Source organism: Penicillium manginii (assembly GCF_028828005.1).
Source record: "Penicillium manginii strain IBT 31320 chromosome Unknown utg000004l:1.0-7231830.0:1.0-7236170.0, whole genome shotgun sequence".
NCBI lineage: Eukaryota > Fungi > Ascomycota > Eurotiomycetes > Eurotiales > Aspergillaceae > Penicillium > Penicillium manginii.
In genome coordinates, this window is record NW_026643105.1 from 2822615 (window position 1) to 2836839 (window position 14225).

General features: G+C 49.3%; 5 protein-coding genes across 5 annotated transcripts; 2 read left to right on the forward strand and 3 right to left on the reverse strand.

Moving 5' to 3' along the window:
- Nucleotides 1–1232: 1232 nt before the first annotated feature.
- N7533_004789 (uncharacterized protein) lies at nucleotides 1233–2174 on the reverse strand (the record flags this gene model as incomplete). Its single annotated transcript, XM_057101439.1, has 3 exons — nucleotides 1233–1808; nucleotides 1887–2027; nucleotides 2100–2174. The coding sequence occupies 3 exons, from the start codon at nucleotides 2172–2174 to the stop codon at nucleotides 1233–1235; spliced, it is 792 nt and encodes a 263-aa protein (XP_056961069.1).
- A 1863-nt stretch (nucleotides 2175–4037) lies between these two features.
- On the reverse strand, nucleotides 4038–4596 carry N7533_004790 (uncharacterized protein; the record flags this gene model as incomplete). The annotated part of the gene is made up of 2 exons (XM_057101440.1): nucleotides 4038–4460; nucleotides 4570–4596. 2 exons carry the CDS (start codon nucleotides 4594–4596, stop codon nucleotides 4038–4040), a joined length of 450 nt encoding a protein of 149 aa, XP_056961070.1.
- A 745-nt stretch (nucleotides 4597–5341) lies between these two features.
- Nucleotides 5342–10907, forward strand: N7533_004791 (formin sepA; the record flags this gene model as incomplete). Its single annotated transcript, XM_057101441.1, has 3 exons — nucleotides 5342–6507; nucleotides 6570–10038; nucleotides 10110–10907. 3 exons carry the CDS (start codon nucleotides 5342–5344, stop codon nucleotides 10905–10907), a joined length of 5433 nt encoding a protein of 1810 aa, XP_056961071.1.
- A 1648-nt stretch (nucleotides 10908–12555) lies between these two features.
- On the forward strand, nucleotides 12556–12990 carry N7533_004792 (uncharacterized protein; the record flags this gene model as incomplete). Its single annotated transcript, XM_057101442.1, has 2 exons — nucleotides 12556–12757; nucleotides 12833–12990. 2 exons carry the CDS (start codon nucleotides 12556–12558, stop codon nucleotides 12988–12990), a joined length of 360 nt encoding a protein of 119 aa, XP_056961072.1.
- Nucleotides 12991–13809: 819 nt separating this feature from the next.
- Nucleotides 13810–14214, reverse strand: N7533_004793 (uncharacterized protein; the record flags this gene model as incomplete). Its single annotated transcript, XM_057101443.1, has 1 exon — nucleotides 13810–14214. One exon carries the CDS (start codon nucleotides 14212–14214, stop codon nucleotides 13810–13812), a length of 405 nt encoding a protein of 134 aa, XP_056961073.1.
- Nucleotides 14215–14225: the final 11 nt, after the last annotated feature.

Below are 14225 nucleotides of genomic sequence, written 5' to 3' on the forward strand. Positions count from 1 at the left end.
TTGTCATTGTCATTGTCATTGACAACCCACAACTGGACAACATGCACCTACACAATACTGGCCAGAACTCGGAATAGAGGGAACTCTTGCTTTGCGTGCGTTTGAAGCATTCGATACCTTTGGTTGCAACCAGACAGTGTTACTGGCTTTGATTCATGTTTGCAAAGTCGCAATACTGACACTTACAGCCTGGTCCGCGAGAACACTGATCAGCCAGCACCGGAAATTACCCAGAGACCCAAGAGTCCTATTATCCGATCACAAATTTCATCTCACAGAATCTGAGAACCCTACAACATTGGAGTCTCCATGTCGCAATCCACCACCATCAAACATTGTCGCCTGGGAATGCGCAAATCCTATTCAACCGGGCAGAATCACTAACAACTACCTCAAAACGTAATAGAGGAGCAGTTGGAATTGTTTCCCATCAACTTGAGAGCCTAAACATTGACCACTCCTTTTACTAGGACTCGCGCGTTCACAACACTTGTCAACGCGGCGTCTAGCGTGCACAGTACCCCGCGTCGCGTCCTCCTCCACGAGACGAATACCTTCCTTGATTCTCTATCTACGGCCAGCGCGAGAATCGTGTCAAGAGATGGGTGCCCTCAGATCGCTGCGCCTGGCATATTCTATTGGATGGCCACATGCTTGGAAATGCATACCCCTCCTCTAGGGTCCGGGCAGATCTCCTGACAACTCTCTATCGGCGGTCGGCGGGGTACCCCACAAGTTGTGATACAGCTGAAATGACAAACGGTACATTTCGCGAGGCCACGGCCCATCTAGGAAACCTATGGCTTGATGAAAATGGCATTAAATATCCCCTGGACGACGTTTATCAAAGTGAATTGATCTTCATATCCGTATGATCTGGAACCGCCCGGGCGTTTCATCCAATGCACCATAATTGTGTCAGAAGGGTGGCGGCAGTACTACTCATTATCTTCTCCGACCACGTTTTTCGGTTCGCCAACATATTATGATCAGACTTGCTTTCTACCCCACACGCCACGCTCAGACAACTCCTTGTGATCAGGCAGTCTGTACGATTTAGCCTGTCTGGGCGGATTAAGCCAAATATCCAAACATCTCTCATGAAGCCTCGCCGCAAAATCGCACCCCAAAAGCGAAGTATACCGTACAGCCTCCGCTGCCCAGAAAAATCGGTCCCAGTTCCGGCTCTGCTGACTGAATACTCGCGTGGCTTGCGCGGCTGGGGAAATAGATTAGAAAGATGGCCATGAGTTCATGCCCTCTTGTAAGCAGTATGGGATACAGCGGAGTGCTTTGCTGATGTAAAGGGCGGAAAGGTGATGGGCCGCGTGTTGCGGGGAGTGATCATCAAGTAGAAATTTTGGCACGTTGTTGGTCGAAGTAGGCTCTGCTAGGGCGTGGGCCTGGTGGATCAGTGGGTATATAGATGATAGTGAAGTCCAAGTGTAGATGTGCAAGTTTGCTTCGCCGACTGAGGTGAATTGGTAGGCGGGTCCGAATAGGTCGTATGTGGCTGGCATTCCTGTTTTGATTTCGCCGCGGTTATATATAGGAGGATCTTCGTTGGTGCCACATGCACTGACATTAGTCAAGAATTTCTGAAACCACCTTTCTAGGTCTAGACATTCATCTAGCAGCGACTGACAGGCTTGATTATTGAGAGATTCATCGGCCCTGGTAGTATCAACAGTAACGAAGAGACACGACATATCCGTAAGAAGCTGCATCAACTCATATGGCAATCCTTCGCCAAGCTCTCTGAGCCACTGGACTAGGGGCTTGGGGAGATTCATGAGTCGGGAAAGTGGCTAGATACGGATACGTTGTAGTCAGACTATCTGTATACCGGAGAGATTATGACGTTGGAAATAAAAGGATGCTCTCACCACTTTGGACTTTTGATGTTGGCCGTATATTGCAGCTATTATAGGAGAATCGCCCTTCTTAGGCCGGTACAGTTTCATAATTGCGCTCAATCCGGCTATATGCGCATGCCATTTATTAAGCGAGTCTGGGCAGTAATGGGTCTATATGTAGTATTTTCGGTAAGTAAATTCTCGCATCATTGAACATTCTTGGAAGTAAAAAAGATTGCTCACCTCAATCTGCTTAAAGAGCGTGCATGTGTAAACCAGATCCGCTTTGTAATCCTTACGACTAGTCGTTTTCGACATTTTCGGCATTTCGCGCAGCTCGTGGAAGGCCCTCTCGTAGTAGAAGCTGGAATCATGTTTTGTGAACTGTATTTCTTTCCCAACCTTCTTTGCAAGCGAAAGCGAAGCAGCGCCCCGTAGAAGATCAATGTAGGGGTGGATATGGAATGAAATGCGAAAAAGGGCGCCAAATCTGGGGAAAAAAATACCGTGAGTGAGGACTCGTCCGAGTCCGATCCGGCAAGGTCAACTAAGCTTTTTAAGACTGAGCCATTTTGGCCTGAATGGCCCCCAAATCCAGACCTTCGCAAATCACCATTTGGGTGAGGCTTGGACCAGGTAATTGTGCAAAAAACCGTCTTTCAAACAATTTTAATTAGTCGGGGCTGATAGGGGCTACTATTTAGCTGCAGGAAGGCAATATCTGATGCCTGAGGCAACACACCATCACTTCTGACCCACTTCCATTGTGCCTCGGGGACAGCAAACAGATACATTGGGAAGGCACGATGGACTAGGTAGAAGAGCAACCACAAGCAAAACAAAAAGAGAAGGAAGGGGGAAAATAAAAAGAAAATGAATGCCTCGGCCTGAATTTGAACCCCGAGACTGCAAAAATAGCAAAAACAAGAGGTTGGCACGCAGCGGTCCCATTGCGTCTATTCAAAGCCTCCTTATCTGTTGCTACCAGTAAATTGCACAGTTCACTACCGAAACCGAAGTCATTGAGAAGGTCAATGCCACCGAATTCGGACTCAGTGCCGCTGTGTTCACGAATGATGTTAATCGGACACAGCGTGTTTCCGAAGCCCTGGAACCTGGCCAGGTCACAATTAATTGCTGGGGCATGTTACATGTCAATATTCCATTTGGAGGAGTTAAACAGTCTGGTTTCGGCCGTGATATGGGTGAAGAGGCATTGGATGCTTGAATGTCGAAATTGAATGTTGACGAAAACTGTCAAATGTTTCACTTTACCAACAGATGGTGAGGACTAGGTGTTGGAGAAGTCAAATATTTGAACAGTTTAGCCTATCGGTTCTCTGACCATACCTTATGGGATAAGTATCCACCCTTCCATCGGAGGATATCCAGGTGGACCGAGGGTGTCTATATAATGAATCTGTCGGTTTCTTTTGAAAAAGAGTTCGAGGCCTCCGGGGATTGGATTTCGTCAAGTACTCAATTGGGAAGCCAAACTTTACCTCAAGTGGAAAGAGAAAGTGATGGACCGTCAATTGATAGTGGAATCTATCCGCACCAACTATTCGGGGTTGAATAAATTCGAGGGCCAATAACTACGGAGTACGGAGTAAAGGGTACTGGAAAGGAAGGCGATCGAGTGACAACTTACTATCTAAAGTTACAGGTCTATAAGCGGCTGTTTCCGGCACCAAAAGTGGCTATTTCAGGCGTCGATTTTGCAGGTCCTCATATTTTAGTTTCAATTGCTTCTTTGATAACGCAGGGGCTCTGTGTCTGGCAGATGGCCGAAGTGGGGTACACTGTCGATCTCTCAGTAGATTGGCAGGTCCAGAACAAAGACCGCATTTTGAGTGGATCCCATACTTTTGGTTGGTATTCTGACAGGTTATATCAATTGATCGTGTGATGTTGGAACTCGTCACCAAAATGCACTTCCATTCCTGGGAGTTCAACAGTATAATTGTTGTATTCGCCTCTATGTATTAGTTCCCACTAAGAAAAGCGAAACCAAGTATGAGGCACCATAGGTGATTCGACAAAGACCAGTCTATAACCAAACAATGCAATCAATTTCCGAATATGCATAATCGCTGTAGATATGATGGTAGAAAAGAAGAAAACCGCCGCCCAAGAAATAAAATATGAACTGGATCTGGAAGAAGCAATAGCGCAGAACAATCAATGTTGGCCATGTGCACCTCTCCTCCCATCATGCTCTTCTTCATCACTATCATCCATGAAACCTTCTTCTAATTCTCGACTGAGGCGACTTGTCGAGTCGACGGCCATCCCGCGCCGTTGTTCTAAAGCTTCCCGGCGTACGGAATCCATAGTCATCCCAGTCATGAGTTCCCCTTCCTCATCATCTATGCTGATATTATCATGGTCGTCAAGATGCGTTCCTCGCCTCCAAGAGGATGGGAGGAAAAGGCGCATGGCTGTATCGGCTATGCGATCGCGCAGCGACAGCGTATGGGCGGATATAGCATGCAGGGGTAGGTATTGGGAATAGCGCTGTTGGTAGCGTCGGAGGAATGGAAAGATCAGGAATGAGAAGAGGAGGTAAACTGTCAATGCGATTGATGCGGGGATAAGGATTGTCTGAGGAGATTCATTGTTAGATCATCGGTCTTCAACAACCCGGGTGCCTTTGTTGAGGGAGGATGACGAGGCAGTGGACACGCGGGAGGAGCGAGGGAGACAAGCAAACCTTTGCAAAGCCCATGGAGGATCCCATTTTGAAGGCTGGTCCCCTGGAGTACCAAATAGCTGGAGCAAGACAGTAAAATCAAGGCTTTGGGGGACTGAGTATGGATTGTAGTTGTTCTGTTTACTGTCCTGGTTTCGGGCCGGGGAGTAGAGCGGCGTCGGGATCGGCAATATACATTGAGTCAGGTCTAAGATTTTTCCGGTGTAGAATTCGAGGACCGTCTGATTCAAATAATGTGCGACATTTCCAGCAGAATGACGATATTCTGCGTTGTTCTCACCGAGTTGTGTTCAATCTTCAACTTTCCCCGGTCTCCGGGAGATGGGAGATACCATGACTAAGCACGGATTAACCTATGTACCGGGGATATTTAGGGGGGTTATCAGGCACGCCCGTGCTTTGATCGACCCTGGCGTCAGGAATCACTGGGACTTGCATATTGCAACCCTCTCCGGTTTCATATTTCTGGATTTGATTTTCTTTGTGTGGTAGGCATCCGGTAAGCCCTTTCCCGTCATTGACCCCTCTGATTCAGGGCCACCACGTCGTCACAAACGAAGCCGGTATACTAAACTAGCCAGGGAGGGACAAAAACACCACTTCGGACTATCGTGAATGTCACCATTTTCGTTCACCAGATCCATAGCGATCGACCCCACTACGGCTTGTACATCGATTTCACAACCTCCGATTCTCTCTGAGTGTGCCAAGGGAGCGCTCTTTATGCTGCTCCCTGCCACTTCATAGCGACAACCCGCCAAAATGCCGACCCATGCAGCCGCCGATAAGTCAAGGCAAACCTCGGCCGGGAAATCCTTTTTTTGGGAGGAAACTATACAAGGAGCGCTCGACAGATGATCGTTCTCAAGGATACGACGGATATGGAGGCTCCTACGATAGCCTAGCACCACCCGGAAGCACGGCGGGCTCTCGCTCATCCCGCTATTCGAAGCGCTCTTCGATCCAATCTGTCGACATGACCCACGATGTCGATCCCGGAAGCATCGCCCCGACCGCAGGTGTTATAACGTCGATACCGTTTGAGAGTCTTCCATCAGATACAAGAACCCCCATCCCGATCGATAGCATGTCGCGACCCGACTCCCGCCACGAACCCTCCCCCAACCACATTGGCAAAACCGGGGGAGATTTCCATCAGTACCCAACCTTGACCTCCACCTCTGCGCCGAACGGTTACGCTTCTCATCCCTCCGGTCCCCGACCACCCCCACATGGCTCCAACACGACGATGACTAGCAGCAACTCAGGGGATCGTGGCACTCGATATCAACAATGGGGACGACCGGGAAGTTCAGCGGCGAACCCTGGCATGGGACATAACTCATCGATCGACTCCTCTTCGAATTCTCGAACATCACTTGACCAGGCTAGTGTATATTCAGGTCATTCATCCAATACGCGGGGCTCAAACCATTTCCCTTCGGAGCCCTCATCTCGCACCCTCACAAGCTCGCATTCCAGTGATCGCGGTACAATGTTTCCAAGTAGTGCAAGTGCCGGCAGATTGTCAAACGCCCCCTCACAGCACCAACCCATCCCCGCAGCCGTCCCCCGTCCTCCCGATAATTTCCTTACTCGGCCTAGAGATGATCGTATCGTTGACCAGCTGTTTCTGGACCTGATGCAAAAGCGTGGATGGCAGAATCTTCCCGACCAGGCTAAGCGGCAAATGTTATCATACCCTGCCTCCAAGAAATGGACTTTGGTTCACCAAGATCGCTTGACGGAACTGCAAGGAGAGCAGAAAAGACGACAGAATGCCCGTCAAACACATGGCCATGATGGTCTTTCAGGTCTTCTGGAGCGTGCCGATGAAGAAGGCAGCCCAGAGTGGTATGTGAAGAAGGTGATGGATGACACTATTACGTCAAAGCAACTTGCTAGTCTGAGCGTCAGTTTGCGAACGCAGCCCATCAGGTAAGCCGAAAATTACTCTTTTCGCAGCAAACAATTGAATAAATATTGACCATATTCCACAGTTGGGTGAAAGCCTTCGTTGAAGCACAGGGTCAAGTTGCTCTGACCAACGTCCTCCAGAAGATCAATAGACGGAAGGCCTCTGGGCCCGTTCCTGCTCCTCCAACCGGCGACAAAGATCTCGACCGTGAATACGATATCGCGAAATGTTTGAAAGGTCTCATGAACAACAAATATGGAGCCGATGATGCGCTCGAGCACCAGGGTGTACTCGTCGCACTTGTCAACTCATTATCTTCCCCTCGCCTTAACACCCGCAAGCTTGTCAGTGAGGTTCTCACCTTCCTGTGCCACTGGGCCGAAGGCCAAGGCCACCAAAAGGTCCTCCAATCCATGGACAAAGTTAAGCACGACCATAACGAGACTGGCCGATTCGATGCTTGGATGAGAATCGTTGAAGTCACTATCGATGGCCGTGGAAAAATGGGAAGTTTGGTCGGTGCGAGCGAAGAATATCGCAGTGGTGGTATCGGCATGGAAAACCTGCTCATGGAATATGCCGTTTCCACCATGATCCTCATCAACATGCTGGTAGACGGAGCGGAGAATGATTTGCAGCTACGATGCCATATCCGTGCCCAGTTCATCTCATGTGGAATCAAGCGTCTTTTGACCAAGATGGAGGGTTTCCAGTATGAGGTTATCGACAAGCAAATCGAACGTTTCCGGGAGAATGAGGCGATCGACTACGAGGATCTCCTTCAGCGGGAAGGTAGCAGCATGAAGGATAGTGTTGAGGGAGAGGTCAAGGATATGAGTGATCCTCTTCAGATTGCGGATGCGATCGCAACCAAGATTAATGGCACCAGGTCACACGATTACTTCCTTTCGGCAATGCAGCATATGTTGCTGATCCGCGAGAATTCCGGCGAGGAGGGTCTACGAATGTTCCAGCTTGTAGATGCTATGATGAGCTATGTCGCCATGGATAGGAGGCTTCCTGATCTCGACCTTCGACAAGGACTGAATTTCACTGTGCAAAGTCTGTTAGATAGACTTCATACTGATGCCGAGGCGAGACGCGTCTATGACGAGTCATTGGAAGCTCGCCAGATTGCCGAGGCCGCTATCGCGGAACGCGATGAGATGAAGGCTCAAGTCGAGCTTGGTGCCGAGGGTTTGGTCAAGAAGCTTCAAAAGCAGATCGATGAACAGACCGGCATTATCGAGCTCCAAGCACGTCAAAACGAGACTTTGAAGGCCGAGGCCAGCGAACTACAGAGACTGCGGGCGCAGGAGCTCCAGCGCAATGAACTGGAGACCCGAGAGCTCTATCTGATGCTTCGAGACGCCCAGGATATTGCTGCATCCAACGCCCGCAAAGCAGCCAACCCAGACCAAGAGCCATCGGCCGCCGATCCATCCCAGATGCCTGGAATTCTGGACCGTGAGCGTCTTATGGAGCGATTGGAGCGTCAACTGGAGAGAACTAAAACGCAATTCAAGCTTGAGGGCAGAGTCTGGGGCCAGCATGGCCCATCTGACCGTCTGCGTGAGCTGCGTGAGAGAATGGACGGAGAGGATGATTCTGGTGAAGAATTCACTGAGCAGACTCGTCGCCATCTGGACCCGGGCTCCCTTGGATCCGTGTACCGGAAACGCAGCCATGTGCCTGAGATGGACGAGTCCGTTGAGGGCCAAGCTCTTTCTCCCGTTGATGAGGACGAAGAGGCTGTGTACGAGAAGCCACGCTTAGTGGAATTACAACGACCTCGTCTGAACCCTGCTCAGGCCACTGGCTTGCTCGGCGAACTTGCCTCTAAGGTGCCCAAGTATGATGAAGGCCCAGAGGGGACTGGCACTGCAGGCGAAGACAAGGATACCGCAATGGAGGATGGTCAACTCAAACCAGAGTCAACAGCACAGCAAGGCTCATTGGCAATGCCACCCCCGCCGCCACCACCACCGGGTGGCCTTGCTATGCCTCCCCCCCCCCCCCCTGGAGGTGCCAAGCTCCCGGTTCCTCCACCACCACCGCCAGGTGGAAGTGGTCTCCCTCGCCCTCCGCCGCCGCCGCCAGGTGGCCTTGCTATGCCTCCCCCTCCTCCGCCAGGCGGTGCCAAGGGTATCCCGGTCCCTCCACCTCCCCCTCCGCCTGGCGGCAAAGCCGGTCTGCCTCCTCCCCCGCCTCCTCCAGGTGGTATTGGTGTTCCACCACCTCCTCCACCGGTCCCTGGAGGCAAAGGTGGGTTTGTTCCTCCGCCCCCGCCACCAAGTGCTCCATTGGGTGCTGGTTGGAAGCCCTCTTTTATTACTCCAAACTCCGTTGTTCCTATGAAGAAGTTCGGTGATCCCAAGAACAACCTCAAAAAGGTGCATTGGGACAAGGTTGATACTCCTGAAGTAACAGTCTGGGCTGCGCACGCTGTTTCGGCCGAGGAGAAGGAACAGAAATACACCGACCTGGCCAAGAAGGGTGTTCTGGATGAGGTCGAACGGCTGTTCAGGGCCAAGGAGACTAAGATCTTCGGAGCCAGCACAGCGGCCAAGGCGCGCAAAGACAAGAAGCAGGTCATTTCCAATGATTTGTCTAAGAACTTCCAGATTGCCTTGTCCAAGTTCTCTCAGTTCCCACCTGATACCGTGGTTCAAATGGTCATTCACTGTGACCGAGAAATTTTGGACAACATGGTCGTTATGGACTTCTTCCAAAGAGATGAAATGTGCACCATCCCGGAGAACGTCGCTAAGTTGATGGCGCCGTATAGTCGGGATTGGACTGTTCCGGGCGCTGAAACCTCTGATCGTGAACAGGATCCCAGTGAACTGACTCGTGAGGATCAGATCTATCTCTCCACCGCTTATGAGCTAAATCACTACTGGAAAGCGAGAATGCGTGCACTGTCTCTGACGCGCTCATACGAGCAGGAATACGAGTACACCTCCTCCAGGTTACAAGAGGTCGTTCGAGTCAGTGAATCTCTGCGAGATTCAGTCTCGCTCATGAATGTTCTCGGTCTCATCCTGGATATTGGAAACTATATGAACGACGCCAATAAGCAGGCTCAGGGTTTCAAGCTGAGCTCGCTCGCTCGCTTGGGTATGGTCAAGGATGATAAGAATGAGACCACCTTTGCCGACTTAGTCGAACGTATCGTGCGCAACCAGTATCCAGAGTGGGAATCCTTCTCTGATGAAATCAACGGTGTCGTTGGCCTCCAAAAGGTTAACGTTGATCAGCTTTGCACAGATTCCAAGAAGTACATCAGCAATATCAAGAACGTGCAGGCAAGCTTGGATGCAGGAAACCTCAGCGACCCGAAGAAATTCCACCCTCAGGATCGTGTCAGCCAGGTGGTTCAGCGAAGCATGAAGGATGCTCGGCGTAAGGCCGAGCAGCTGCAGCTTTACCTAGATGAGATGGTGAAGAGTTACGATGACATCATGGTCTTCTACGGTGAAGATAATACCGATGAGAATGCTCGTCGAGACTTCTTCGCGAAATTGGCTTCCTTCTTGGTCGAATGGAAGGTTTGTTTATTCATCCCAAAATGAGGCAGATGGCCACGTGTAACAAATTGCTAACCGTTTTCTACAAACAGAAATCTCGCGAGAAGAATATCGGCTTGGAGGAAGTTAGGAAGCGCACCGAAGCTTCACTGGCCCGCAAACGACTCAACGTCAATCTCGCCAATGCCAATGGTGCTGCGCCAGAACCGCAGAGTTCACCCGCCAACAGCGGTGCAATGGACTCGCTCCTCGAGAAGCTGCGTGCTGCTGCGCCCCAGGCCAAGGATCAACGAGACCGTCGCCGCCGTGCTCGCCTCAAGGAGCGTCACACCGTTCGCGTTGCCTCTGGACAACATGTTCCCGATGGCGCTTCGGAAGAAGGCAAAGACGGAAACGAAGATGCGGCCGATGGCGATGCCAAGACCGATGAGAACGGTCTTCTGAGCCCGCCTCTACCCGATGACGGAGACCAGAGCACCAAGGAGGCACAGACATCTGAAGGCGAAGATATTGCCGACCGCGCGGCCAGCATGCTTCTTGGCCTAAGGAGTAACTCTGACGCAGGTGGCGAGCGTCAGAGACGGCGAAGAGAGAGCGCCGATGAAGAACGTCGAAATCGCCGCATGAGACGACGCAACGGAGCGACGAGCGGAAGCAAAGATAGTGCGGATGGATCAGGTCTTCCAGCCGTGCAAGAGCCCATGTCTCCTTCTCGCACCGACTCCATCGGTGCGGATGACCAGGCTCTGCCGAGTCCTACTCAAGAAGAAGCACAATTATCAGCGCCTCCTTCTATCATCGTCTCAGAGCAACATGATGATGACCAAAAACAACAAGAACCCTCTGCGGACGGTTCATCTTCCAGCCATCCGATTGAATTGTCGGATTGAGACTGTGAACAGCCCCACGGCCGACCCTAATCTAATGTCTGATAGATTCTTACGTGATGCCGTCTCGGAAACCTTTTTCAATTTTCTCCCTTGCATCACCTTTTTCCCTATCTCTTACCCTCGACTCGACTGTATAATACCCTTTTCACTCCCTCTCACCCCCCCTTTGATCCGCCATTTTCTCCATTCACTTCGTGATGAGCGTCTGCTGCATGGGTCATGATACCACCGTCTTCCCTTTCTCTTTTTCTTTCTCCTCTTCTTTCTTTCCCCTGGTTATTCCATGTTAAATTTACTTGTCTGTCGAGGGCACCCCCGCATACCCCACCTTGTCCATGGCTCAAGAGCGGTCTCTCCTTGTACATAATTCCCTTTTCTCTCATCACTCGCGGCACTATCGACCATGACTGTCAATTTTCATGATCGAAAGACCTGCCTTCTATCGAATTGCATTCCCATGTTCGATGTCCTATCTCTGTCTCTGTGAAGCCCGAGGCTTCTGCTATTCCTCCTGTACATTCCCCGGATCGCAGGTAGTGTGTGATGAGGGTTGTATGTGTATGCGAATCACTGCTACGAATGCGGGGAGGAGGGCAAGTTTCTCCATCCAAGGGAGCGGTGGGATAGAATTTCTATAGGAAGAATTTACCTGTTATATTCATAGATTACTATGTGCGAAATTGAGCTCGATGAAATGAGCTACTTGGGAACTAGATTCATCCCAAAAGATCCTAGTAGCTTTGTTAAATTGTAATAATTATCAAGATATCCTCAGAAAGTAAGCCAAGTATAAGGGTAATAAGGCATCAGCTAGTAATTGGTTAGTCAGTTAAGAAGTAGAGGAGAATTCTAGGTTTCGATTGATATTCAAAGACTGATTCTTAGAAAACCTTAAAAAAGCAGGGGCTTATTGTCTACTTTGTAAGGCAAACCAGACGGCCTAATTGGACTTCTTTTCGAGTCAATTCCCTGTTGCATGGATGGGCTGCTTGCTACAATACTACCAAGAATATGTTCGTAGCTACCGGGCTGATACTCTTTCATACGAATCGTGTTATTGAAATACTCAGTATTCAGCCCAAAACACCTTGAGACTCGAGGCTGCTAATTACATAACTCGTGGGTAAAAGCGCCACTTCGGCGGTGCTCAGCTAGCCCTAGGAGTGGGGTGGGGTTTAATAGTTCCTCGCGGTTTGTGATAGTTTCCAATGGTGGTGGGGTCTCGAAAGTTCTCGGGATGGGATCGTCGGGGTTTTCAGCTGTGCCTCCACCACGAGGCATCTGTATAATCCTCGTTTTAGATCATAGATCTGTAGATCCGAGAAAAAGAGCGGGGGACCATAGAATGATTTACGTAACGTTATCTTCGGCTGTGATAAAATGGATCATGATTTACAGACTATTTACAGACTAGTAGAAATTTGTTAAAGAAAGACATTAGGCTGAACCCTGCTCATCGTAGATTCAACCCATAGATCAGCAGATCCTCGATTAGTACTCAATAGATCGACATATGTATCTGGGAAAGCGATCATCCATACCATACCCATAGGATAGACCTCAGGTATAAATACCACTCCGAATTCGCATCTGCTACATTGGACAAGACCACCCTACCACGTTCCAATATCAGACACACAATTTCAAAATGAAAGCTTCAATTCTTCTTCTTGCCGGCTCCGTTGGCATTGCTCTAGCCCAGCCCACTTCGTCCCTTACTGAACGCGACCACGTCGAATCTCCTCTCTGCCCTTGGTTCGGCGATGACAACCCTCTTCAGCCTACCCCTGCATGCTGCTACAACGTGCCGTGGACTAAAGAGCGTTATCCTTACAAAGTTTGCATGGCCCGTAAGATAATTCCCTGGTCACCGCAGAGATATTTAGTAGGGACAAAATTTCGCTGACCTGTATTTAAACAAACAGCTTCGAATGCAGATAATACCGCCGACTTCGAGGCAAGCTGCCAGAAAATCAACCCCAAGGCCCGACCTGTGTGCTGCCCCCAAAGTCTCATCACCGACGATCCGGAAAAGAATGTCGGCGATGATATTCTCTGTTACAAGGCGAAGACCGTTAATTAGGGGTTTGCATTCATATAGCTATGCGAAGCGGAAATGAGAATGTATAGAATGTATATAATAATTATAAATTGATATAATACTCTGTACTACTGGCCGGTATACTAATAATAGCCCTGGAGTATTATACTATATACCCTCTAATTCTTACAAACTTGAATTAGTTACTATGGTAATAGTACCTAGGTACCTACCTAGGTAGGCTCGATTAGAGGCCGGAGTTCACGGTGGGATAAAGAAGTTTTCATACAAATCTAGAGATATTTCTTATTATGTGTCTTCATACTATATAGTCGATTGAATAATTGATTCGTTTTATTTACCCTAACCACTCATAGTCCGAAAGTTAGGTCCCAGGTTATGCGATAACAGAAAATGCTTCAACACTAGTATTCCCAGTCCTCTGGTTTTATTTTGGTGTCCTTTAGGCCCAGTATCGAGAGATAAATCGATTAATGATTGAGCGTCTTTCAAATAATTATATCGTCAATGTTACCACGATGCTGCAAGTTGTGCGACTCTCGATCAGGATAGTATGACCTTCACCTTTTGCCAGCTAAATTCTCGCTTCCTGGTTCACCAATGCGGATATCCATATTCATTCTTTTACATTCGGCTATTTGCATGCATGCCCTCTAGGCCATGTTCTCTCAATTGAATTCTAATGTTATACACAGAATCAGTTGACTTCCTCCGCCCAATCAAACAGCTAGTTGAACTGCACAAATTCAATGTCTGATGTCGCCATAGCTTTATGCGCTCGAGTGCATACGAATTTCCGTGTGGAACTTGTCAGCCAATTTTTGGATCTGGACAGGAATGTTAGTTTACTCCTAAAACTCCAACAAAGAACGTGTTGAAACTGACCGCCTTGTACTTTGTAGCAGCTTCTTCCACTCCGACTGTGATGAGAATTCCCCTCAAATCACCATCTCTATCGATGGCTTCACTAGTTTCAGTCAATTTAGTCTTGACATGTCCTAATTCTAGAACCTGGTTATCGAAGATTGTCCCCAGAATACCCATGCCCTTAATGGCATCCTCCATCTTCTCAATCAGCATTGGGAGATGAGTGTCCAGCGCCGCAATAGAGAGGCGACAGGCAGTGATCTTGACTTTAGCCGACTTGCTGTCTTCCAACTCTTTCACAAGCTTCTTCAATGCCTCCCCCTCTTTGACAAATTGCTTTGACCAGGTTTGGACGCCTCCGGGCCCCATAAGCTGCATGAGGGTGTTCT